The sequence below is a fragment of the Lissotriton helveticus genome, chromosome 8, assembly GCF_964261635.1.
Source record: "Lissotriton helveticus chromosome 8, aLisHel1.1, whole genome shotgun sequence".
Taxonomy (NCBI): domain Eukaryota; kingdom Metazoa; phylum Chordata; class Amphibia; order Caudata; family Salamandridae; genus Lissotriton; species Lissotriton helveticus.
In genome coordinates this window covers 61,752,428-61,778,911 of record NC_136069.1, presented here as the reverse complement: position 1 = coordinate 61,778,911, position 26,484 = coordinate 61,752,428, and the positions used below count along the sequence as shown (strand labels likewise).

General features: G+C 43.8%; 1 protein-coding gene across 1 annotated transcript in view; it reads left to right on the top strand.

The window, feature by feature from the left end:
- Nucleotides 1-26,484, top strand: part of LOC144771458 (T-lymphocyte activation antigen CD86-like) — a 154,508-nt gene that overhangs the window by 48,139 nt on the left and 79,885 nt on the right. The window contains exon 2 of the mRNA XM_078655890.1: nucleotides 1,247-1,594. Coding sequence (XP_078512016.1) covers nucleotides 1,247-1,594 — 348 coding nt within the window. The remainder of the gene's footprint in view (nucleotides 1-1,246; nucleotides 1,595-26,484) is intronic.

Sequence of the window (26,484 nt, the reverse complement as noted above, 5' to 3'; positions counted from 1 at the left end):
AAGGTCAGAACCATCTAAGACCAGAGTTCAGATCCAGGCCTGTAGATTAAGCACATCCATACTTTGTAAATTTGGCAGCTCTGAGCCTGAAGTTCCAGGCATACTTAAACATGAGAGCCTTCCTGGACCAGTCTCTAGAGCCACTGAAGTAGAGTCAGAAAGTTGATGCTCACCTCTGGCCTGGAGCTTAAGGCGGGTATAGGTGCCTCTCTGGATGACACATTCGGGCAAGAGCTCGTGGAAACTTTAGAGCCCCTCAAACAGGCTTTATAGAAATTATCCCAGCACTTACCATCCCCTTTGATGCAACCCGGTGGGACCACTGTTCTCTAGAATACCAAGTGCTACTTGTAGCTCAACAAGTGTTACATGGGTCAGGATTTGACAGTGTGGTGTCACAGAATGCTGCTGGAGGCCAAACACCCAGAGGCAGTTTGTCTCTTCCCTATAATCCAGTTCTTATCCCCAACATTTTGGGGTTTGAGGCACATCTCTCTGCTCCTTTAAAAGCATCTCAATCCAGTGGACCTTGGAGCAAGAGCTTAAATGGCTTTAAGCCCCTCTAAAAGATCCAGCTGTTCAGGGGCTTCCATTTGCTGGTGCTTCCAAAACACAGCAGAAAATTGTGGTTAATAACCACAACTGAACTTTGTGGTAAGAGGCTCTTCTTGGTTCAGTCTGAGCCCTGTACCTCTGACACATGTGACAGTGGTGGATCCTAACTCCAACGATTCCCTTGTGCATCTATAGGAGCTTCGTCATAGTCTAGGCTCCTGACTCACCCACACCTCTGGACTCTGCTATATGGGAACAGACATATGCATCTTTGACACAGCGTGAATAGCTCACCATTAATTTGGTCAAACTCCAAAATATTTGAGATCTCTGAATAACCTTTGGTGTTTATTTTGCAGAATAAAGAACACATATTCTTGAAGGCTAATACTTGATCGAGCAGCAGCACTGAAAGCTTTTGGTTTCTTTTTTTACTTTCTGGCTGTTCCCAATTTTGTTTCCCCCAAGTTCTTTGACATTACTTTACTTGAGTCAGTGTTTCTAGGCTTCACATGCAAATATTCTTGTTACTTTATTGGGAGTTATATGTGAGCTGAAGTCTTTCCTGTGACCAGACACAAAAAATGGAAATCACCATGGAGTGGGAAGGGGCTCGGTGGGGGATGCAACAAATTATTAATGATGTTGGTAATTCATGATTTCCTGTAACCCTCCCTCTATTTCTGCTTAGGAATCTGCAATGTTGTTTCCATAGAAGCTTCTCTGAACAGCACAGTGGTGCTGCCCTGCCATCACGCCATCACACCTGGAGAGTCGCTGGGGGATTACCGCGTGTACTGGCAGAAGAGAGACATAGTGGTCTATGCACTGATGGAAAGAGGAAGCCATGAGGAGTACGACCAGAATGAGAGGTATCGCAACCGCACCGGCTTGGACCACAGCAACCTCTCCCTCAGCCTATCAGGCGTCCAGGTCTCCGACGAGGGGTCCTACAGCTGCTACGTCCAAAAGAAAGATAAGACTGACCCGGGTTTTAAAAGCATCCATGCTGATTATTCAGTCCTGTTAAGTGTTACAGGTGAGTTGATAGGTATGTGTGGGTGGGCGGATAAATGGATGAATAATGAATGGGCAGATATATGCGTTGTGTTGTTTGAGGAACATCTGGCTTGAAGGAGACTAATCCTCTCTAGATGGCACAAAGCCTGGAAGTGTGCCGAAGTGAACCAAATCCACTCTTTTAACCATGAGAGATGACTGCAAACTTTCTATTGTCATACAAGTTAGTGCTGCAACCCAATTTGTGCTCCAAGGTGAACTTATTAAGGATAAATTGTGGTATATTAAGCCCTTGCCAACAACCATTTCAATCTTTCTGTCTAGGCCTACAGTCCACCAATTCCCCAAACCAAACTATAAGTTAAAGCATATGAGTAGGAGGTCCTTTGTTACTTGGATACTTGGAGTAGGATCTCTGTTGCCCGAGAACATACATAAATGCATAGTATTCTGTGATGGAAGTCCTATTCAGCCCACACAAGTTCACTAGATCATTTTAGGCTGTGGTGTGACAGAGTTCTTCTAGTGTTGCAAAGTTCTTCACATTAGATTCTCTCCTGCTTCATTCACTCATGTAGACTTAATATTGTCACTGGGGTGGAAATCCATTAGCATCAAACAACAGCTGCAAGCTCATCAATGACAGATGGACTCTCAGAGGTCTTTGTAGAGACTGAGAAGCAGACCTATTGCATATTGTTTACGCGGTTACAGAGAAACGCAGTCCATGCTCAAGTACCATATGTACAGAGTGGTGGAGGGAAGACTTGACTGAGTCTCAGCCAGCCTTGGAAAAGGTCCAATAGCTGCTGAATACTGACTGGACCCCACTCTCTGTTTTGCTGGAGTCTATGCAGAGAGCACCTCATTAAACTTGGCGCTATGGTTTCCAACAACTTTATGAAGTTGCCACCAAAGTGAGCTCACCAGCCTCTCTGAGTGAAACTTGCAAAGATCCAATGACTGTTGAGATCTTTTAAAGAATGGATCCACTGGTGCAAGAAAAGTAATTCATTTTTCAGTCAGTCAGTCTTTCAAATTTAGTTTATTTGGATATTTTTCCCTTTATAATAGCATGAAAAAACAGAATAATTCATACAAATTCACAGCAAGGAATAAATAACACACATTTTGCATGAAATAATAAAAATCAACATCAAGAAGACCAATTTCAATAAAACCATTAAAAAGAACTACACATTTCACCCCCATTGATTCTACCTTATTTCAATGCTCTCATTCTCAGAATCTGTGTGGCGCGTAAAAACTCTGCTATACTAATAACAATCACTTCACGAGTGTCCGTTCTCAAAATTCTTAAGGCTGCTAAATATTGCTTTACCCAAAGGTCCTGCAGGCTGGGAGTAACCACCGCTTTTGAGGATACTCATACGCCTCACGGAAAAACAACAAATGTGATATTATTTCCTTGTTCCATTCGCAGACTGTTTTTTTGGAAAACAAATTTACAACGGGTGCAGAACACAATGATAAACTGTGTAGCAATTACACTTTAGACCAGTGATTGAATTATGCAACCAATACTGCTGTTATGTAAAAATATATTTTTCTTTTTTATTTCACTTCTTTTTTTTCTTCTTATTTATTATTTCAAATGTTAGAAAAAACATACATACATATAATTAATGCTTCTCTTCATAAATACACATTCTAGATCCTTCTATATACACACATTTGAACCACAAGTTATTACAATGTATGATATACCTGAAGGGTATAAATGCCCTCAGCTGGTAAACAAAAGCAGTCACAGATGATCTAGCACAACTTATCTAAATGTTATTGAATTAGACACAAAATGTATGTCATTATCAGATACACTGATCACAGTTGTTAATTGCCAGATACCACATTTGCACTGATTTTCAGAAAACACTGGTTACAGTTCTTAGCTACCACCAACGCGTTTCGGCAAAGCCTTCTTCAGGGTTTTCATACCAGTGGTTTACCAATCTATCTCGATTATGTTCTTTAATTACTTATAGTCCAACACAGGATTCCACATAGAGTCAAGAGGATTGGATTGTAGAATTGATGAGTATATGATATTGCTCTAGGATTATCTCAAGTGCAACTTGTTGAATCAAGTGATTACATCCAGATACTTAGTCGATATTTTATATAGCTCGACAACTAAAATCAATTCCTGTTGCAGGATGATGTTCTAATTTTCAATGTCTTTGAGCCTTTAAAATACGTGGAGATGCAGCCTGATATTTCCTTCCCTGTTTCTTACAAACTCCTGATCCACTCGACGATATTTTGGTATGCAACAGAAAAACAACAAATGTGACATTATTTCCTTGTCCTGTTCGCAGACTGGACAGGGATCGGTGTCTGTGCACACGTTTCGCAATTTTCCACAGAAACTACTAATAGGGAGATTCCCAAATCTAAATTTGAAATACAATTGCCTTGCCAAAGGCGGGGTGATAAAGTACTTAAAAAGTTCACAGTAACAATCTGGTTTACAATCTACAAAACGTGCCATGAGTGAATCACATGGGGCTGTGGCATGAATATTTCCAAGCCCAACCTGCCCATCCCTATCTGAGAGGTTTATATGTTGAGCCCATATAGCCAATTCAGATATAAATAGATCTCCTGGAATTTTGTCAGGACCTGGTGCCTTATCTTGTGTTATTCAAATCAAGTTACAATTACTAAATTTTGTTATATCTATTATGTTCCAGACCGCTGTCTCTCATATCATCCTCGGGGAAATTACTTTAAAGTTTGGCAAAGTGATGTACCCAGATGGCAGACTAAATATGGAAGTCTATAGTAGTGGGGCCTGAATTGTAATCTTTTGCCTTATCTGCATGAAGCATATCCTGCCACTTATTTGATAGGATTTTACCCTATTGCTACTTGGCAATGCTCACAAAGGCCCTTTGGAGTCCTGCATGTATACCTGTATATGTTATACACTTCCACACCCTGCACTGCCAGACGAATATAAATACCCCCTACACCCCAAAACCCTAACCCACCCTGACCCCTTAAAAAATACCCCTGAACCCCAAAAGTTAAACACACCCTGAATCCCAAAAATACCCCAGCACCCCAAAACCTTAAACACACCCTGAACCCTCAAAATACCCCATGTATACCCAAAACCCTAATCCACCCTGAATCCTAAAATACCCCAGTACCCCAAACCCTAAACGCACCCTGAACCCTAAAATTACCCCCACACCTCAAAACCCTAACCGACCCTGACCCCTAAAGTTACCCCAGCACCCCAAAACCTTAAATGCACCCTGAACCCTAAAAATACCCCCTACACCCCAAAGACCCTAACCCTCCCTGACCCCTAAAAATAACCCTTTACCCAAAAACTTTAATTTGCACAGTAACACCATTATGCGTAAAAGAGCATGCTAAGTAATGGAACATGCGTAGTAAATGCATGCTAAGTAAATGCATGCTAAGTAATGGCACCTGCGAACTAAAATATGCATAGTAATGGTATTACGAAGTTATGACCACGTAGTAAAGGTAGCATACACTGTCAGATATACTTCCTATTCCAGTACAGGCTTTCACACTACCGTCCTGATGCATCACGGTCTCTGTAGTCTTTTCCGTCACCAAACCCTGCCCAGATCACGCTCTGGTGGTGACGCTCTGTTTTCTACCTTGATTTCTAGATTCCACGACCTTTCTGACCTCTTTCTACCTGTCTTCTGGACTTTCCCCTGTCTTTGCTCTGATCCATACTTTTTCTGTGTCCTCTGTCTGCTGGTTTCCCTGGTATTCCTCTTTCCAAGTCCCAGTTCTTCCTTCTTTTCGTTGGTGATTCCCTGATTTCTAGCACCTGGTTGATTCCTTGCACCTTACTCTCTCCCTGCCCCTGTGTCCCTCCCCTGAGCCACCAGTTATTTCAGCCCTGTGAGCGCAGAGTGCAGCGGCTCACAACTGACCTTGCTGCTGTGTCTCCTTCCTCTCTGTCTGACCCTTCAGCTATATTTGAGGCTTCCTTTTGCTTTCATTTTTCATTATTGATTGTATGTTTCTGTTCTGTTTAGTTATTTTTCTATGTTGCCAGTCTTTTGTTTATCTTGCCTCTTTGTTTCCCTGTTTGCCTTGACTGTAGATCCTGTCTGCACACATCCAGACCTGGCTTGTACATGCAAATTCCTGTCTTGTATTACTGTGTTCCTGTTCTGACTGCATATTACTGTCCTGTTTTAGTTAGTTTGCAGAATTCCAGTATCCTCAGTTTTGTGCATTCCAGTTCTGTTTATGATCCTTATTCCGGTTCAGAATTTCCAAGAGCCCAGTTCCAGTTTCTGTGTACCTTTCACTGTTCTCCTTCGTTTTCTTGTGTTTGTATAATTATCCTGATTTTCATTTTTTAGGTCTCCTGGCGTTTAACAGCGCGTCAGCGCTGTGTCCGCCAGGAGATCTTTTGTCGCTGACTCTGCTTCCCAGGAGACAGCACCTGGCGCGCGCATTTTCTCTCCGAGGAGGCGATTAGAGCTGGCCACGCGCACGCGAACGAGCGCTGTGGCCAGCTGCTGTCTCCTGGGAAGCTCCTACACGCATGCGCATTCACACAGACACAGACACACACACACGAGCACCCATGCACGCACGCACGCACATACATACATACATACATACATACAGAGACACACACTCTCCCATGCATACACACACACACGAGTGCGCCGAGGCCCCCCCGCCGTCGCACACATACATACACACATGAGCATACACACACACACACACACACGTGCACCGATACCCCCTCCTACCTCCTACAACTAAGTTGTCCGGTCCTGTTCTCTTCCGTGCAGTCCTTGGATTCCGCCGGTTTCTCCTCTCGTTGCCCGCTGCCCGTCTCTGCCGGTCTGTGATCCCACTTCTGGCCGTTTAGCGCGCATGCGTGTGATTGCACGCATGCGCTTTCCAGATCCAGCGGCGAACACTACTCCTGCTTGAGCAGCGTTAACCCGATCGCTGCCAGCCAAGGCTGAAAACAGAGCAGAAGCAGCCAGGCAGCGGCTGCACAGCTCACTAAAGGCAGAGGGCACAGGCAGCTCAGAACGATGAAGCATCAATTGTATTTATTAATAGCAGCCACAGCAGGTCAGCTGCACTACTATATACCGGCGCGCGCCGCGGGTTCAGGGAGGTACACTGGCAGGGAGAGCTATATCAATATAATACTATACTGCTGACTTTCAAAGGGGCTGCTTCCATTAGGACCGGAGTATCACGGGGTCAACTGGTGGCAATGGAATATTTATATACCTTATATAGCTGCCACCGAGCACTCAGGATGGTTTGCAGTGACTGCTAGGAGTCAGTGAGCTTACAGAGAGCCCCCTTTTCAGTCACAGGCTGCTCTGAAGACAGGCAGTAGCAGTAAAACACACTACTGTGTGTGTCACTACACTGTCCGAACACCGTTATCTTACTGGGACATGTGGTATGGTAACAGTTATGTATTACACTGGTGGCCAAATGAGCTAATGTGCCTACTCCAAGGATCTGTGTTTGCTCTCCTATACTCACATGTTCACTTGTTTGATTCCACATGAGTTTACATGGCTTTTCATCCTTCTAAGGTCGATAAAATGAGTACCATTGAACAGAGGATCTTTGACCATTCAATAGCACAACTAAACTTTCAGTGAGCTTACAGAGAGCCCCCTTTTCGGTCACAGGCTGCTCTGAAGACAGGCAGTAGCAGTAAAACACACTACTGTGTGTGTCAGTACACTGTCCGAACACCGTTATCTTACTGGGTCATGTGGTATGGTAACAGTTATGTATTACACTGGTGGCCAAAGGAGCTAATGTGCCTACTCCAAGGATCTGTGTTTGCTCTCCTATACTCACATGTTCACTTGTTTGATTCCACATGAGTTTACATGGCTTTTCATCCTTCTAAGGTCGATAAAATGAGTACCATTGAACAGAGGATCTTTGACCATTCAATAGCACAACTAAACTTTCAGTGAGCTTACAGAGAGCCCCCTTTTCGGTCACAGGCTGCTCTGAAGACAGGCAGTAGCAGTAAAACACACTACTGTGTGTGTCACTACACTGTCCGAACACCGTTATCTTACTGGGACATGTGGTATGGTAACAGTTATGTATTACACTGGTGGCCAAAGGAGCTAATGTGCCTACTCCAAGGATCTGTGTTTGCTCTCCTATACTCACATGTTCACTTGTTTGATTTCACATGAGTTTACATGGCTTTTCATCCTTCTAAGGTCGATAAAATGAGTACCATTGAACAAAGGATCTTTGACCATTCAATAGCACAACTAAACTTTTCAGTGAGCTTACAGAGAGCCCCCTTTTCAGTCACAGGCTGCTCTGAAGACAGGCAGTAGCAGTAAAACACACCACTGTGTGTGTCACTACACTGTCCGAACACCGTTATCTTACTGGGACATGTGGTATGGTAACAGTTATGTATTACACTGGTGGCCAAAGGAGCTAATGTGCCTACTCCAAGGATCTGTGTTTGCTCTCCTATACTCACATGTTCACTTGTTTGATTCCACATGAGTTTACATGGCTTTTCATCCTTCTAAGGTCGATAAAATGAGTACCATTGAACAAAGGATCTTTGACCATTCAATAGCACAACTAAACTTTTCAGTGAGCTTACAGAGAGCCCCCTTTTCAGTCACAGGCTGCTCTGAAGACAGGCAGTAGCAGTAAAACACACCACTGTGTGTGTCATTACACTGTCCAAACACCGTTATCTTACTGGGTCATGTGGTATGGTAACAGTTATGTATTACACTGGTGGCCAAAGGAGCTAATGTGCCTACTCCAAGGATCTGTGTTTGCTCTCCTATACTCACATGTTCACTTGTTTGATTCCACATGAGTTTACATGGCTTTTCATCCTTCTAAGGTCGATAAAATGAGTACCATTGAACAGAGGATCTTTGACCATTCAATAGCACAACTAAACTTTCAGTGAGCTTACAGAGAGCCCCCTTTTCGGTCACAGGCTGCTCTGAAGACAGGCAGTAGCAGTAAAACACACTACTGTGTGTGTCAGTACACTGTCCAAACACCGTTATCTTACTGGGTCATGTGGTATGGTAACAGTTATGTATTACACTGGTGGCCAAAGGAGCTAATGTGCCTACTCCAAGGATCTGTGTTTGCTCTCCTATACTCACATGTTCACTTGTTTGATTCCACATGAGTTTACATGGCTTTTCATCCTTCTAAGGTCGATAAAATGTTTACCATTGAACAGAGGATCTTTGACCATTAAACAGCACAACTAAACTTTTCAGTGAGCTTACAGAGAGCCCCCTTTTCGGTCACAGGCTGCTCTGAAGACAGGCAGTAGCAGTAAAACACACTACTGTGTGTGTCACTACACTGTCCGAACACCGTTATCTTACTGGGTCATGTGGTATAGTAACAGTTATGTATTACACTGGTGGCCAAAGGAGCTAATGTGCCTACTCCAAGGATCTGTGTTTGCTCTCCTATACTCACATGTTCACTTGTTTGATTCCACATGAGTTTACATGGCTTTTCATCCTTCTAAGGTCGATAAAATGAGTACCATTGAACAGAGGATCTTTGACCATTCAATAGCACAACTAAACTTTTCAGTGAGCTTACAGAGAGCGCAGAGTAGTGAATGCAGAGTAGTGAATGGAGAGTAGTGAGTAGTGAGTGCCGAGTAGTGAGTGCAGAGTAGTGAGTAGTGAGTGCAGAGTAGTGAGCAGTGAGTGCAGAGTAGTGAGTAGTGAGTGCAGAGTAGTGAGTGCAGAGTAGTGAGTGCAGAGTAGTGAGTAGTGAGTGCAGAGTAGTGAGCAGTGAGTGCAGAGTAGTGAGTGCAGAGTAGTGAGTAGTGAGTGCAGAGTAGTGAGTGCAGAGTAGTGAGTGCAGAGTAGTGAGTAGTGAGTGCAGAGTAGTGAGCAGTGAGTGCAGAGTAGTGAGTAGTGAGTGCAGAGTAGTGAGTAGTGAGTGCAGAGTAGTGAGCAGTGAGTGCAGAGTAGTGAGTGCAGAGTAGTGAGTGCAGAGTAGTGAGTGCAGAGTAGTGAGTGCAGAGTAGTGAGTGCAGAGTAGTGAGTGCAGAGTAGTGAGTAGTGAGTGCAGAGTAGTGAGTGCAGAGTAGTGAGTGCAGAGTAGTGAGTAGTGAGTGCAGAGTAGTGAGCAGTGAGTGCAGAGTAGTGAGTAGTGAGTGCAGAGTAGTGAGTAGTGAGTGCAGAGTAGTGAGCAGTGAGTGCAGAGTAGTGAGTGCAGAGTAGTGAGTGCAGAGTAGTGAGTGCAGAGTAGTGAGTGCAGAGTAGTGAGCTGCCTCAAGTGAAGTACTCTGGTACCCAAGGATGACTAGCAAACCATATTATTCACAACGTTGCTTACTATTCAGCAACATTTGACAGTTTGCAAATCATCTTTATACAACAATTCAGAGTTTGATAACAAGTTAATGTAACACATTGTAATATACAATGCCAATAGCTCAAACTTTAAAGCTGGGAGACCTATTGCATTGTAAATGCTTGTCCTAAGGATGCCAGTTATGTTCCAAAGTGTGTGCCTTTGGCACAGAGAACAACCCAGCACCTCTTCTCCATAGGATCTGCTAGGAGTCTCTCTGAACTCTGTAAGAATAATCTGCTCCTTGCATTCTTGTAAGATCATCCTTACCTCTCAGAGAATCTCTTCTAGAATCTACTGTCCTGTTTGTATTGTTGTTATCTTAGATAGTTTATTCTACAGACTTTCATTTTCAACCTGCTTCTGTCCTGCTTCTCTCAAAGTCTGTAGGTAACCTTGTGTTTATATTACACCCCTTCTTTAGAAAGCGTTTGTCTCTTCATAGAGCAGGTATCCCCATTGAGCAGCCTTGTCCTGAATCAGCTAGTAACTGACAATTTGAACTGAACTAGCCAGATCCCTGACACTATTATTATCTCAGGGGCCGATTCACAGAACTAACTTAAGACAAAATCCTAAACTGGCTACGTTTGGTATTCACAGAAGGCATTTAGTAGTAGTAAAGTTAGGATTTTGTCTTAAGTTTGACTTAAGACAGAATTAAGACAAACTTAAGACAGACTTAAGACAGACTTAAGACAAACTTAAGACAAAATCCTAACTTCAGTGAAAACCAAAAGTAACACGTTTAGGATTTTGTGTTAAGTTAGTTCTGTGAAACGGGCCCCCTGTCTTTATTAGTTCAGAGCAGGGCCGTGACCGTGGGCACCCTTCTTAAGAGCGAGGATGAGCTGTTTCCTCGCTGATTTACATCCCTGTTTGAATCAAGCAACCTGCTTATTGGATGTTAGGGAGTGCTTGATTGCAGGGATGCTAAAATGGGTGCCCGCGGTAGTAAGTAGATCTTCTTGTATTTCCATGATCTTAACTAAGCTGTTCCTCTGGTCTGTATGAGGTTTTGGCGATCTATAACCTCCACAACAGCACGGTAAAGACACTGAAATTGTTCTGGTGTTTGGGAGATCTTAGCCCATTTGATAAAACAATTATTATTTGCCAAGGGCAATTCCCTAGATGAGTTTGAAGTAACAGTTGTAGTTATGTTATCAGGAATTTCAGAATGAAGTACTGTATAATGCATTGTGATCACTGTGTAACCGCGGGATTGCCTTCATATCCCCTAAATATTTCTACTAAGAGACGGCTGGTTGTATATAATCTATTCTACTTGGGTGTCCGGGCCTATGATAGGTACAGGCACCATTGGGATCCGACATGTTACGTCCACTGCATACGCTAACCCTTAGGGGCATTTGAGTTGCCATACTACACCACCTTTTCAGTGGTGGACTGTCTAATGTCGAGAATCGGAATGCCCGAAGCTACATCTTCAAACCCACTGATTGAGAACGCACTATTATCCAGTCGCTCGAAGGTTCTGTTAAAATCTCCGGCTATAATTGTGTAGTGTGGCATTCTATTGCTTTCTACAGCCAATTCAAAGCATCATAAAGTTTCGGACGAGCCACTCCTACCACAGCGATTATAAACATTCAAAAGATTTATTGCTGAACCGGATTGCATATGCAGGTTAATTCCAAGCATATCAAGATAATTGATATTTAGCTATCTGATTTTACTGTTAATGGCAGTCTTCACCTATATAATAACCCCCAATATGGAATACCTTTTCCCTTTAAATGACCATGTCTCCTGAAACATACAGATATCATATTGATCTATAAAATTCCCCCAGTCAGAGTTATTAACTTTTGATTTTATCCGTGCTAACTTTCCAAATGCCCAATTATATGCATCCCTCCTTTGTTCAATATGAGGCTCACATTGCCTCTGTGGATAGACTATATCCAAACTGACCATAGGTAGCTCGGTATCCTTATCCCTAATTGCAAGACTTGCCCCTGAATAATCAGCACTAGGGGCCAGATGTACGTAGGTAAACATTTGAAAATTATCAAATAGTAAATTTCTGCGATTAACTACTTGATAATGTCAAACACCCATGTACAAATGTTTGTATTACACATTTTGTGATTCCCAGTGGGTGGTAAATAGACCTATCTCATCAATATGAATGAGGTAGGTCTCAGTTTGCGGCCCATTGGGAATCACAGAAATCACAGGGATGGTGGCCTGCTGGGGTCAGCAGACCACCACGTCTTTGATTGCTTTTCAATAAAGCAATTTTTTTTAAATGCAGACGGTATTCCATAAAGAAGAATGGCATGTGTTTCATAAAGAAAAATAAAAAATATATATTTTCATTTTTTAAGGGTGGACAGTGGTCTGTGGGAACACAGCCTGTGCTCAAAAATATTTGTACAGCCATTCACAAAGGGATCGCTTAGGGGCCCCCTCCCATTTGAAACTGGGTTACCACCAACTTCAAGTTGGTGGTAAATTGTGAATGTTTTGTGACTGCATTTCAGTCGCCAAACATTCATACATGCCACTGTGATTCGGTTTTAAGAAGGGATGACCTAAACACGCCCCTTCCTAATATCGAATCACAAACCTAGATTGCGATTCAGCAACAGTTTACTGAATCGCCATTGGGCCTTTGTACACTTAAAAATGCCTTTATTCTTTCACAAACAGGCCAATTCTTTGAATCGGGTCGTTTGGGAACATAAAAAGGCTGTGTACATCTGGCCCTAAATGTCTCATCAACGTCCATTTGGGTAAGAGTTGTGTCTTATTCCTGTATACCAGTCAAGCTACCTTATCAAGCTCTGAGTCTACATACCTAGGTGACCTTTTCTCAATCTGGTGGGCACTATATGTCGAATGAATGCATGAACAACTAGGTGGACTTGTGCACAAATCTAAAGTTAACAGGTCTTCAGCTAATCTTCTATCTTTGAATATTAACTTAATATAATTTGGATTGGTGTGCCCCTGAGGAAAAGAGCTAAATCTCCTAGCTTTCAAAATATCTGATCTTTTTAAGGAATAGCATTCCCATAGGACCCTTATCCAATGAGTAACTTTATAAATGAGAGATTCCTCATTCTTTCTCCTATGAGATGGAAGTCTGGGCACATTCACTATATAAACTTTGCCTTCCCTAATCTTGCAATGGGAGTTCCCAAAAGTCTTATCCCGTGCACACTGCTTTGTGCTTTCCACTGCCTTTTAGAAGCTTCCTCTGTGCAAAGACCCGTTAGGAGATCCATCAGCTAATATGTGTGGACAGTCACCATGGATGTGCCGTATTTATTTACAATACGGTACACCATGGCGCAAAGATTGACAGATACATCAGAAATTCTGTTGACGGAAAAGTCAAGCATTTCTGAAGTTGTGTCGCAAGCACAACGCAACTCCAGCAATGCCTGTTGCGGCCTATTCCCAATACACTGCATCAATCCTTACGTCTGCTTCAAGCAGGCGTAAGGTTTTGACGCAGTGGCGTCCTAAAAGTCACGCAGTGAAATCCTGTAGATTTCACTGCATCACTTTTATAAGGCTTTCCTGCGTGGGAACGCCTACCCTGCATACATTATACCTGACGCAGGTATAATGTGACGCAGGGCCTTACAACGTGATGAATCTCCCTAGAGGCATCACGTTGTAAATGGGCCGCAACTTTTACGCCGCCGCTGCATCACAAAAGTGATGCAACGACGGTGCACTAGTGACGCGAGGGGATTGTAAATCTGCCCCATAGTTTCTTAACTCTTGTTCCAAATCAACATTGCCAGATCCTTCTCAAGACACTTGGGGGCGTATTTACAAGCCCCTTGCCCCACTTTTGCGTGATGCAAAAGTAGCGAAAGGGGCTTGTAAATCTGCCCCTTGAGTCTTTGGCTTCAGAGGTTGGATGTGAAGAGCGGTTGGCTCTTCATCAGCAGTTAGCACCTGAAACCTGATCGTACTCAAAAGATTAAATTCAAGGAGCATTTCAGGTCCATGGTAGGGATGACAAACAACAGAAGCACTCACCGGGTCTCCTCCTTGACTGGGTTTCTCTATAGTCGTTGTGAATGCGCCTCTCACCAATATTACGTTCAGCTGCAAGTACAGCTTTTGATTTCTTTTTTGCATCTAACGTTTCAGTTAATTCAGGTTGTTTCAAAAGAGGAGGTTTCTAGTTCTCCTTCATTGGCTTAGGCATGAGCTCCGCCTCCTCTATTCGAGTGTCAGTTTCATCTATTGTGCCTTTGACATGTGCTTCTTTGATTTGCAAACTTCCATGCTGAGTGGCAAAACACAAGGAAAGCCACTGAGAACTTCAACTCAGAATGCAATGAGGCTGCACTATGGGTGCAAACAAACAGGAGCAGAGTAGTTTTGGAGGAAGTAAGAGAGCACAAAAGGTCTGCTACCCCAAAAGCTGAGGGTGGGATGGTGCACCGCTTGGGTATCCGGAGATTTTATTTACTCAGAGAGGCTGGGAAGTCCATTTCATAGGACCAAGGGGGTGGCCCTGTCCTATCTCTTCCTGGTGGAGACGGGAACGCCCTTTACCTGGGCTTTGCCCAGACGCGTCCCACGCAGCGGGTGATATCAATGCGCTTTATAGCGTCATCAGTCGACAGGGCCCTCCTCTGTTCCTGTGCCCCACCTCTGCTTAAAGGAATCTGGTACCGGTAGACCCTCAGCCCCCAACAATGACACTCATTTGTAATACTTTGCTATTACTGGTATTACTTTTTGCAGCATGATAATGTTTAGTGAGGGACCACTGTCGTGGCCTGCTCTCTTGCACTTGGAATTGCAAAACCAACAGTTGATGGACAGAATGCAGAACAATGTCATACATTCACCCCAGTACAGAGATCTGGGCCTAAATCCATCGTTTTTTTGCACTCCACACCACCCCAGTTCAGACATGGCCATATGCAAATTAGCCTTGACCCTGTGCCTCATGGGAACAGTCCAGCCCGAACTGCCAGCAATGTCTTTCCTGGACCGGAATCAAGCATCCTGGGACCGGTTTCTGGCTATCAGCGGTCTTCAGCCAGGATAGCTTGACTCCAGTAACTTGCTATTACTGGTATTACTTTTTGCAGCATGATAAAGTTTAGTGTGGGACCACTGTCGTGGCCTGCGCAAACTTGACCCAGTATCAGGTATCAGAGCGCATTACATAGCACAAGTGGCGTTACATGAGGACATATTCATTTTTGTTAGGCACGGGAAGATCTGGAGGCATATGTATGAAAGGAATTTTTAGTCGCAAACGTTGCGAATTGCAAAAAAGCAGTGTTTGCAACAAAAAATTCACAAACCATGATGTATGAGGAAAATCGCATCGCAATATTAAGGAATCGCAAAATTTGCGATTCCTTAATTTTGCGTAAGCATTTAAGGAATCGCAAATTGCGATTCCTTAAATGCTATGCAACAAGCACCCAAGTTGTGCGATTTCTCCTTAAAGAAATCGCAAATTACCACCAACTTCAAGTTGGTGGTAATATGCGATTTCTTTCACAAATGCACTTTTTGGCATTTGTCAAGGTGCCATGTGACGCACATACATGCCCTAGGGCATGTGTGTGCGCCATATGCGCACACATGTTCATTTCATGGGTGAATCAGGGTGTCCTTATGACACCATTGCACCCTTGAAATTGTTCTCAATTTGCAATTCTCAAATTGCGAATTGCAAATTGAAAATTTGACTTCCCATTGACCCTATGGACCTCCGGGCCCATAGAAATGAATGGGAAAGTATTCCTTAATTGCGATTTCGCAATTTGCTAATCGCAATAAATTCCGTTTTGCAACTCTCTAAAAGCTATTCTCAAAAAATCGCTATTTGAGAATTGCAGACACAGATTTCCATACATATGCCCCCAAGTGATTTGCCCAGAATCACAGGATGTTCAGTGTTATTGCCGAGACTCGAACCCAGCTCCCCAGGTTCAAGGTCGAGAGCCCTAGCCGTTAGGCCAATTCCTCCCCCCTTGTTGACTGGAGCCAGTTTATGTTAACATCAGTCCGCAGTTTAGGTGGGGGTCCAATCACTTCTTTGGCATAGTGCTGTGGTATTGTAATATTAGGCCACATTATTGAGATGATGGACACTCTTTGTTGTGCTGTGTTTTCGGGATCACCTTACGAACCCAGGTGTGACACAGGAGGAACAGAGCCGTTTGCGCAGATGTCCTTGGGCCTACATTTCACTTTAGAAACTGGTCCCAATATTATACATACTAGCAGCCCGTCCCAACGTTGTCCGGGTATGAAATAGAATGTGTGTAATGTGTGTATTTGGCAAGGGCAATTTATTTTAAAATCTCGCGGTAGACAACATTATTTGTTTCATTAGAATAAGGACGGAGAAGGCCCAGCTGCAGCCCTGGTTGATGTTAGCAGGTGCGTGTAATTGGTGTAGTGATCTGCCGCCTAAGGCCGGCTACAGCCCTGGTTGATGTTAGCAGGCGTGTGTAATGTCGTTGAATGAGAGAGTTATCAGCCGCGGGTAAATCCGTTTAATGAGAGAGTTGAGTGACAGCGAGTAGGAGAGGCTACAGTAACTGTCCCCGCAGACACGCTCATTTGTGTGTTCCCCCGCTTGAGGCCCAGATGCAGGCCTATTTGATGTTAGCAGGCGCGTGTTCCCCCGCTTGGTTATCAGGCATGTGTAATTAGTGTACTGATCCGCCGCTTGAGCCCGGCTAGAGCCCTGGTTGATGGTAGCAGGCACGTGTAATTTCGTTGAATGAGAGAGTTCAGTAACAGCGCGCAGGAGAGGCTGCAGTAACGTTACTTACCAGGCCTCCAGGTGAACGCATTTGTCACGCCCCCAGCACACGGCCACAGCAGACGATCTTCTGATTAATGTACGACCCACATGGCATGAAGGGCGGAACGTAGCACACGCCCCCAGTGTTTCTCACACCCCCAGCGTGCCCCTTGATGCGGCGCAATTGCGTTCACATGGCATGAAGGCCGGACACACGCCCCCAGCGTTTCTCACGCCCCCAGCGCGTCACGCCCCCAGCGTGCCCCATGATGCTGCGCAGCAACGTAATTGGCGCTTGTATGTACGACTCACATGGCATGAAAGGCGGACACACGCACGCCCCCATCGTTTGTCACACCCCCAGCACACGCCCACAGCCCACGATGTGATGGTCGTACCACACGCCCCCAGCGTTAGTCACGCATCCAGCCCACGCCCACAGCACAACGCAGACACGCCCAAAAGGGACTACTTTGCTGGCACGGTTCTTTTACCTTTTAAATATATAGAGGAGTTGGCCTAACGGCTAAGGTGCTCGACCTCGGACCTGGGGATCTGGGTTCGAGTCTTGGTAACGACGCCAAACATCCTGTGATTCTGGGCAAATCACTTAATCTCCCCGTGCCTAACAAAAATGAATGTGTGTCCTCATGTAACGTAACTGGTGCTATGTAAGGCACTCCGATACCTGATTCAGTTCGGGTCAAGTTCGCACTATATAAAACTCTGCAAAAAGTATATATATATATATGGTGGCCGTCTGCATAGCCTATGTCCTTCTGCTGCAACTGCCCTTTCCAACTCTGTATTGGGTGTTGCTATTGGTGCTGTGGTTACTGAGATTACCCGCCTCAAACGTTTGGGCTCTCTCTTTATAATATTAGTATGGATTTGATTGGCTTGTAATACGGACAGTCTTGTGTAATAGTTGTGATTGAAGAGAGAAGATGAGATAGGGCTTACTTCTCTGAAGCTTGTTGGTGGTTGGACCTATTTGATCAATGCCAGTACAATTTTTGTTCATCAAAACATTACACCGTCTGCTTTTAATTAAAATCTGGTCTGAAGTCACGCCTTCACGTGCGGGTGTTGTAGGGCTTGTGTTTTTGAATCCTCAGGTTTTAAAGGGCCTCATCTCAAAAAGAGCATGCCTGCCCAACCTTAAGGTGGTGCCCAGCTGAACCAGCACAAGGGGACCCAATGTTTAAGCTATTCCTTGATGGATGCTTAGGGCTGGACAAGAACCAAAATGGCAGCATATAATTTTGACTGAGGGCACCAAAAAATCCTTGACCTGGAGCTGGAAACATGGGGCTTGTGAAAAAAAATGAAGTGTAGGTCAGAAGGGACTATGGAGAGATGAGGTTACTGTTGGAAAGTGGTAGTGAGGAATTTGTGGAGAAGAAGGTCATGGGGGCACCAAAAGAGACTGTTGCACAGGGCACCATCAGTACAAAAGCCCGCCATGTTGGGAAGCAATACGGACCACTCCCGAAGGGCGCCAAACCCACAGCCTGCAGGCCAAGCAGACTGCGGCTCGGTGGAGGCTGGAAGCCCCAAAAGGTATTGCTCAGCAACAATTTAGCTAATTCCACAAATTGAAACATATACATGTTTTACGGAGAGAGGAATGAAAATACCTGTTCCTCTGATTCCTGTTGCTCCTTTGTAGCCTCTGAGGCCAGTGGTCGCAAAAGAAGTGCTAGGAGACCACAGGGTGCAAGCTAGGCGTCGCAACTGCGACCCCTGGCAACCCCTAAATGATGTCCATGAAATCTTCCCCCGAAGGCACAGGAGAGGGTCTGATTCTGCTTGTTTAGCATTCAAAGTCCCAACACCCTCTGCTTTCACAAGGCCGCTCATCTTGCATTATGAGCAGGTGGCGACTTCTCTTTCGGTGGCTTCTAACCTCGCCCCTCCATTCTGCTAGCCCATGGGTGGCAAACCTTTTCCCAAGGGCCAAAAAGTTTGACCGAGGGCTGCATTGATGCCAGCAGAGTGGTGGAATGCTGGGGGAGGGGGTGGTAAGGTGGGAATAGGTGAAACAAAGCATATATATCTAGTGACTGAATTGCACAATGTGAAACCCGATTAATCCCAGCTTCCCCAATTTACCAAATTGTGTGATCCTAGGCAATTGATTTATTTCACTTTCCCTCCTTTTTCTTCATTATCACATTTAGGAGGACCGCAAAATACATGACTTCATGATGTGTGCTGTACAAAAACTTCTCTTGTATTTGATTTCAGAAACTATAATGTTGTTCATGTGTAGTAGGTACCTAGGGCACCCCAAGAGTGCACCTAACAACTGACTTGGTTCGCTATTGGCATTGTTGTCAGTGTGGGGGAAGAATGAATATTTCTAAAATCATATTTTGAAACTATCACTTAAAAAAAATACTTCTCAATGCACTGATATAATCTGATATACCAAGGTGAAATGGTTCTGCATGTTAATGAATTACAGTTTTTCAATTTGGAAGAGACTTTATCACAGTTTTACACTTTTGGTACAAGAGGGCTTTGAAAATGATGTTGTTTCTCAAGTTAAGTGGTGCAGGACAACCTAGTTACCTCCTTTTCTTAACTTTAAATAACCTTTAAATAAAGGCTGGCCTGTTTATCTATTTTTTTTTTTAATATTTGCGCTGAGGTCAGGGGGCCGCATGTAGCCCCAGGCCATACTTTGAGAGTCCTTGTGCTAGCCCTTTGTAAAAATGGCGGTGAGAATGCCAGTTTCATTTGGCACCAGGCATTTTCATTTAAAAGGGGCCCCTCAAACTTTAGTGAATTAATAACTATCCAAGTAATACTCGCTTTTACAACCTTTAGCGCAGGGCTTTAAGTGGGACGGGTCCTGTTGGTGCCCAGCACCGGCAGTTTTAAAAAGCAGGTGCTGTGACGCATCTGTATCGGGCTCTCCATATTTGCTTTCACCCTCAGGGTAAAGAAAAAATCGTAACTCTGCAACAGTACCACCCTTCACTGCCTTTTATCTAACTTCAAAGAGACTCGTTATAGTTCTTTCACAGTCTCATCATTCAGAACTGAAGAAATATAGAATATTCTCTACAATGAAGCCATAGTGTTGCTTGTTTATCTTATGCAACTAATAACCATTGGCAAAGCCAATAGTACTGGCTTGTTGGAGGTGTAATTTTACTTGTTTCTATTAGATATATAGATGTATTGACAGAAGCAGCAAATTATCAGTCGGGCGGCATTTTATGCTAAACACAGATTTTTAGCTTACTTTTTAGGCCACACCATAATTACATTAGCCACGCCCCTTGGAGAGACCCCCCCCAGTTTTTTCTTCTAATGTAAAGCCCTGCTTTAGCGTAGCATTTTTGCTAGCATTAATGAGGGGCGTACATATGTTTAAATGTTCTCAAAGAGTTGTAAATCTACCTGTGAGGGCATCTTTCTGTCTCAACCCCACAGCTTGCATACAGCTCGGTAGGTAGCCCTGTACCTTTCCCTGGAGGAGGCTGCCAGGGCCACACTGGCAGCGCTCCTTGGCTGTACCAGGAGAGTGGAAAGGCCCAGTCTCTTGACAGACAGGTGAGGCCCAGGGTTGCGGTGGTCAGGCTCAGTGGCGGCTCCTCCACAAAGGCGGAGGAGCGTTGCCCCACTGCGCCCCCATCCGGTAGCAGCCGCTACTTCCAAGCATCCTTATTTTGCAACAGCTGTCCCAGCAGATTTCAGCAATTTTGGCTCATGTCCCGGTTTTTATAGGGGGTTTACTGAAAACAGTGACAGGTACTTTTTTTAGATGTTCTAAAGCTGAGCTAATTAGCAGCTGTTATAAGTAAGCATTTTAATTACCAGGTATGATGCTGGTTTTAGCTGCCACCCTGCAACGACAAAGCGCTGACGATTACATGTTATATGTTGTAAAACAATTATGAAAAATATTTTTTTTTTTAAAGAAAACCCAGTATCCATCACATTCTAAAAAAACAAAAAAACTAAAATAAATTACATTTTATCTATTTTCTTAGTCCCTCTTTTGTGTTCCTATGTTGATGTGAGTTGTCATGGAGAAGTGTGGCTCAATGGTTGGAGCGGCAGACCCTGATGCAGAGGTCTTGCCTGGGACCAGGGTTCAATTCCCACTTTGGTGGGTCTTGGGCTCAATTTCCTGGGACCTGATAATTCTCGCCTCGGTGCCAAATCTAATCATGGGTCCAACTCTGGGCAACAGCTTGCTTAATCTCCACAAAAGTGCTGGGATTCCTGGCTTCACCTTGGGGGTGCCCAGGAGTGGGCATTTCACAGGGGAAAGCCAGGAAGGGTTCCACAGCGGTATGTGTACCGTGTCAAGACACCTCAGGGTATAAGTGCGCTATACAAGTACGAATTCATTTCATTTAGTGCCGCTCCGTTGATGTAAAATTGCAGTCCTTCTTCTATTGTTGCATAATATCCTGGTTTCTGATTCTCAAGATCTGGCCACCCTCTGCAGGATGCATCTTGGATGTAAAAGGTTGCAGGATCTTGTAACAGAAATATCTTTAATGAAAGCGCAGTTTGGTGTTCGAGCCTCAGGCATAAGTGAGTCATGTGGACCCAACCGATGCTGACCACGCCAGTGTGTTTCCCTTCACTTTACTTGTTGAAATGATTGTTTGTCGTGTCTGAATTTTAAGCCTTTGTATACTGTGAAACCAGTAGTGCTACAGCCAAGAGGTGTGGCAAGCATTTTAAGTCCCGATTAAAGCATTCTAAAAGTTTGGAGCGGTGAAAAGCTGATTTTGTTCAGTAAACAATTGTAATTGTATTTATATAGCGCTTAATATCCCTGACGAGGCGTTGAATTGCTTTTCGACAAGTAGCACACTACTCTGGAACCCAAAGTGGATTACTGATTATTAGTATAGGGAATTAAAATGTGTTAATTGGAGCGGTGGACGTTAGCCTGTTAGTTGGATTGAATAGGATAAAGGAGGGATAGAGGAGGGAAGAGTCTAGAGAGTGTTATTTTGGAGATCATAGTAGTAAAATTCGTTTTGGGTTGCGTCAAAGGAGGGATAGAGGGGGGAAGATTCTGGGATGGTTATTAGGGAGATCTTAGTAAAAACTCGGACCCGGTTCCCAGCTCATCGGCAGCTGTGGCCCTTATGCAACATCCTCTCCCAAGAGGAGGGCACATTGTCTCCCTAGCCTCCGCCTCAGTTCCACATTTTGTGATTACAGCCAAATCCCTTAATCTCCCCGTCGTTGCCCGCATTTGCTGTAGGTTGCCTGTTCACCTCCCGCCCATTGCTGCTTGACCAGCTAAACTCCGTTACACTGATCCTCCCCTCCCCCGACTCTGCTTTTTTTCTGTGCAGTTTGTTATAGCGCCAACACCGCCTGAAGGCATTGGAGCGCTTTATATTAGCACCAGTTACTTTTTTTTTTCATTTTTATATAGTGCCAACACTACCCAAAAGTATTGGGGCACTTTATATTAGCACCAGTTACTTTTCACGAGGGCACAGTAAACTTAGGAAAATTACTTATTCTCTCCGTGGCAGTCCGCATTTGCTGCATGCCCATGCTGAACTCCGTTGCGCAGATCTCCTCTTCCCCCAGATTCCCTCCTCCTCCAACTCTGCTTTACATATTTTTAATGTGAGCAGTTTTATACAGCACCAAACACCAGGGGGCAGATTTACAAGCCCCTTGCGCCACTTTTGCGTCACTTTTCTCATGTTAAAAGTGGCGCAAAAGTGGCGCAATGGGCTTGTAAATCTGCCCCCCGGTATTGGAGCACTTTACATTACCATCAGTAACTTTACACAAGGACACATTAATTTTTGTAGGCATGGGGAGATAAAGTGATTTTGTATGCTAAGCCGGCGGCAAAACTCAAGCCCTAGTTACTTTATTTTTAGCAGTTTTATATAGCACCAACCCGAAGGTATTCGAAGCGCTTTTCATTAGTACCAATACCTGAAGGTATTGGAGTGCTTTACTTTAGCACTAGTTACCTTACACAATGACACTTTTTTTTTTGTAGGCACGGCGAGATCAAGTGGTTTGTCCGTAATCAAGGATGTTAAGCCAACACCCGATTTCCCAGCTCCATAATCGGCAGCTATAGCCCTTACGCCGAAAGGAGGCCATATCATCTTCCTAGCTTTGGCCTCAGTTCCACATTTTGTGATTACGGATATATCACTTAAACTCCCTGTTTCTAAACATAACAAGCATTGGCAAAGCCAGTAGTTTTCACCTGTGCAAAGCAGGGACGTACTGGCAAAGAGCTCTGCCAGCCCCCAAGGGAGCGGCTGAGCTGTTTGCCAGGGCCGGTTTTGGCCGGTTTTGGCCGATTTTGTAGCTATGCTGCAAAAACGGCCCTGAAACAAAAACAGCCCCCAAGGGCCCAAAATCGGCCCCTACCCTACGCCCAGTGCCCGCTACGGCCAGTCCAGCCCTGGTGCGAAGTCTATTGTTTTTAGGGGTCAGCTAGACAGCATATGCACTGCTCAGCTAGACAGTGTATGCGCTGTCTCGTAGACGCTCATCTACTACCATTGGTAAACTTCAGTGTCGCTCTCATTTTCTTTGATGCTTTTCATCATGGCATGCAGGCGTCATGCCCTCTTCTTGTGTTTGGCCCTGCTGTAGAGCCTTGACCAAGTACATGTCTCCTTACACTGCTCCTCGTTTGTGGAGCTATTTTTTTTCTTTGTTTTCATAGCAGTACTTGTGTTTTCAGGCTGTTTCCCTTGTACACGTACACACAAATACCACTAAAATGCATGCGCTTGTACTAAAACAAATGCATTTCTTAAAAAGTTCTTAAAACATGAACAGCGCTTTTTTACACGATCCAATGGTATTGGAGTGCTCTTTCTGTCCTCCTTCTTGCCATGGCGCTAATACGAGCCGATGGTATTGGAGCGCTTTAAGTGTTCACCACTTACATTACACAATTACATTAATGTTTGTCGCTGATCCTGCTTCAATTAAGGTATTTTTCCCCCTTCATGGCTGCTTCGTCCCCATCCTGTCCCGTCCCCCCACTACCTCCCTCGTCGCTGCTGCTTTTATTTTATTTTTTTTTATTGCACGATCCAAAGGTATTTAAGCGCTTATTGTGTCCTCCATATTGCTATAGTGCTAACACCAGCTGATGGTATTGGAGCGCAATAAGTGCTCACCAGTTACATTACACATGGACACTTCCATTGTCATACGCAGTGGGAAGCGTAATTGTTTTGCCCAGAATCACAAACTGTTCAGCCAAGATCGGGATTCGAACCTGGTTCCCATTATGCAACATCCTCACTTCACTTTGAAGCTCCTCAACTGTTTCTTACTATCACTTCAACATGTGTTCAGCAAGACCCAGTCAGCACCGAACAAGCATTGGCAAAGCTCAGCAATGCTCAAGCTATAGGCCTTGTCAATATGAATATATTTTAGCGATGTTGTCTAACAGCACATCTGCCGTTCAGCATGGCTGAAAGTCACTGAAAAAAGCCATATGAAGCGGCCAGTGCAGGTAGCATCATAGCGCTTTTTTGTTAGGAGGGGCAGTTCAATAAACTCAACACTGGGGGCGAAGAGACTTGACATCGATTCAACATCCTGTGATTCTTGACTTTCAGTGACCGAGCCATGCTGAACAACTGTGCCGCTACACAACATGGCTATAGACATTCACATTGACAAGGCCAATAGCTCGGGGGATTCACGAGACCTGTTGGCTTTGCCATTGCTTGTTTGAATTTTAAAGAGACTCTAATGTTTGTGTGGTGCTTGTTGCATGATTTACATTCCAAACATATTGTTGCCTGGCACGTGCACTGGCTCTTAAAAGGTAAGAGCCAGAGGGGAATTATACTGACAAACATCATTTTATCAGTTACACACAATATCAGGGAGAAGCTACTTCTCTTTCCATCTCCTTCCTCAAAACACAGGATATGGGTTCGGTTGCATGCTGCAAACTGGGGCATGCGTTTATGCCTCACCACTTTCATAGTTCACCAGCCTCCACTGGAGGAGGGAAGAGTCTGGAAAGTGTTATTTGCGAGATTATAGTAGTAAAATGAGGTTTGGAATGAGTCAAAGGAGGGATAGATGAGGGAAGTGTCTAGAAAAGGTTATTAGGGAGATCGTAGTAGTAAAATGAGCTTTGGTATGAGTCGAAGGACGGATAGAGGAGGGAAGAGGGTTATTTTGGAGATCGTAGGAGTACAATGAGGGATTAGTCAGAAAGTGGAGGTAGAAGATATGTTGAAAGAGGTATAAAATGAGACCGAGTACCTTAGTGGATAGAGTTGAAGGTATTTTTTTGACAGTAGGAGTAAAGTAATAAATATATAGATACATAACTATATGGGAAGGTTTACTTGTATGTGGAAAATAATAAGAACATGTAAAGTATTATGTAAGGCTCATATTTACACGTATGGATAAATAGTTAGAAACACAGACTTTCAAGTGTTGCTGTACATAAAGCAAATTCATTTATGCATTGTTATTAATGTGTATTTATTATTTATTTCTTCATTATTTATATTAATTTCTTTTTTATTTGATATTGTTCTCCAAAATTTCAGTAGTAAAACACTTATCAATTCAATTGTTATGATCATATTTACACATTGTGATAGATAAAATAAATAAAACAGAGACCCATACGCATATAAGCCAATACCTGATATGTAAACTATGCAGTGACTTATATACATGTTGAGCATAAATAATAAATATATATATATATATATATATATATATATATATATATATATTAACCATAAGTAATATATACATTTGTTAAGCAGATCAATAAGAATATCTCTATATATTTAAACCTTAAGTAGTATACATATATATTTGTACAAAGAACCGCACATATTAAAATACATACATTTTTTAAAAACATATTTTATTGGCATTTATACATTAACAGTGCATACAATTTTACATATCTTGGCTCAGTCTGTAATGTGCCATCTTCAAATACCCTTTCTTAACAAAACTATCCTCCCTCTCCCCTCGAGTTGCATGCTAATAAGTGAAATGTGGAAGGTATGTGCGGAGAGGCTATCAAGTTCTAGAGTCCGCATAGTAGATTGCTGCCTCGCTGTGTCTCTCAAGTGGGTGGGGCTGGTTGTGCCTCTTTCCCGTTGCCTGTGTTCGGTGTTGCCGCCCTCGGGGAGCTCTCCCCGCTGCCAATGTCTGTGTCAGCTGCTACTAGTTCCCCCACCAGAGGCTCCCAGGCCCTGGCTTTTTCCCTGTCTTGCCTATTCTCTTGCTGACCTCTCTGAGTAGCAGTCTCCCTTCTGCTCCCACCCATCTTTCGAGCTCTTACTTCCAGGTAGTGATTCTCGGCCCACCTGGTGCTTTCCAGTTCTTGGCTATTGCCCGCTTAGCTAAAATATAGGCAAGATCCTGATACTTTCCAGTTACCCTGTTTCTGGCTGTATGAGGGAGCCATCCGAAGAGGAAATGTTCTGGGGTCAATGGGAGTTTGTCAATCAGGTCGCTTATGATCTGTCTGAGTTCCCCCCAGAATGTTTGCAATACAGTACAGCTCCACATATATAAATACACGTTTGGCATAGGCTCTACATTTTTGTTTTGAGTATGGTGGTCATGTCGGAAACCGCCAATTCTAGAGTAGTCTTCTGAAGATAAGCTAGTTAGCAGTGGATCTTATGTTTGAGGATAATGAATTCCCTGGTTTGGCTGCTTGAACAGAGTTAGATATACCACCTATG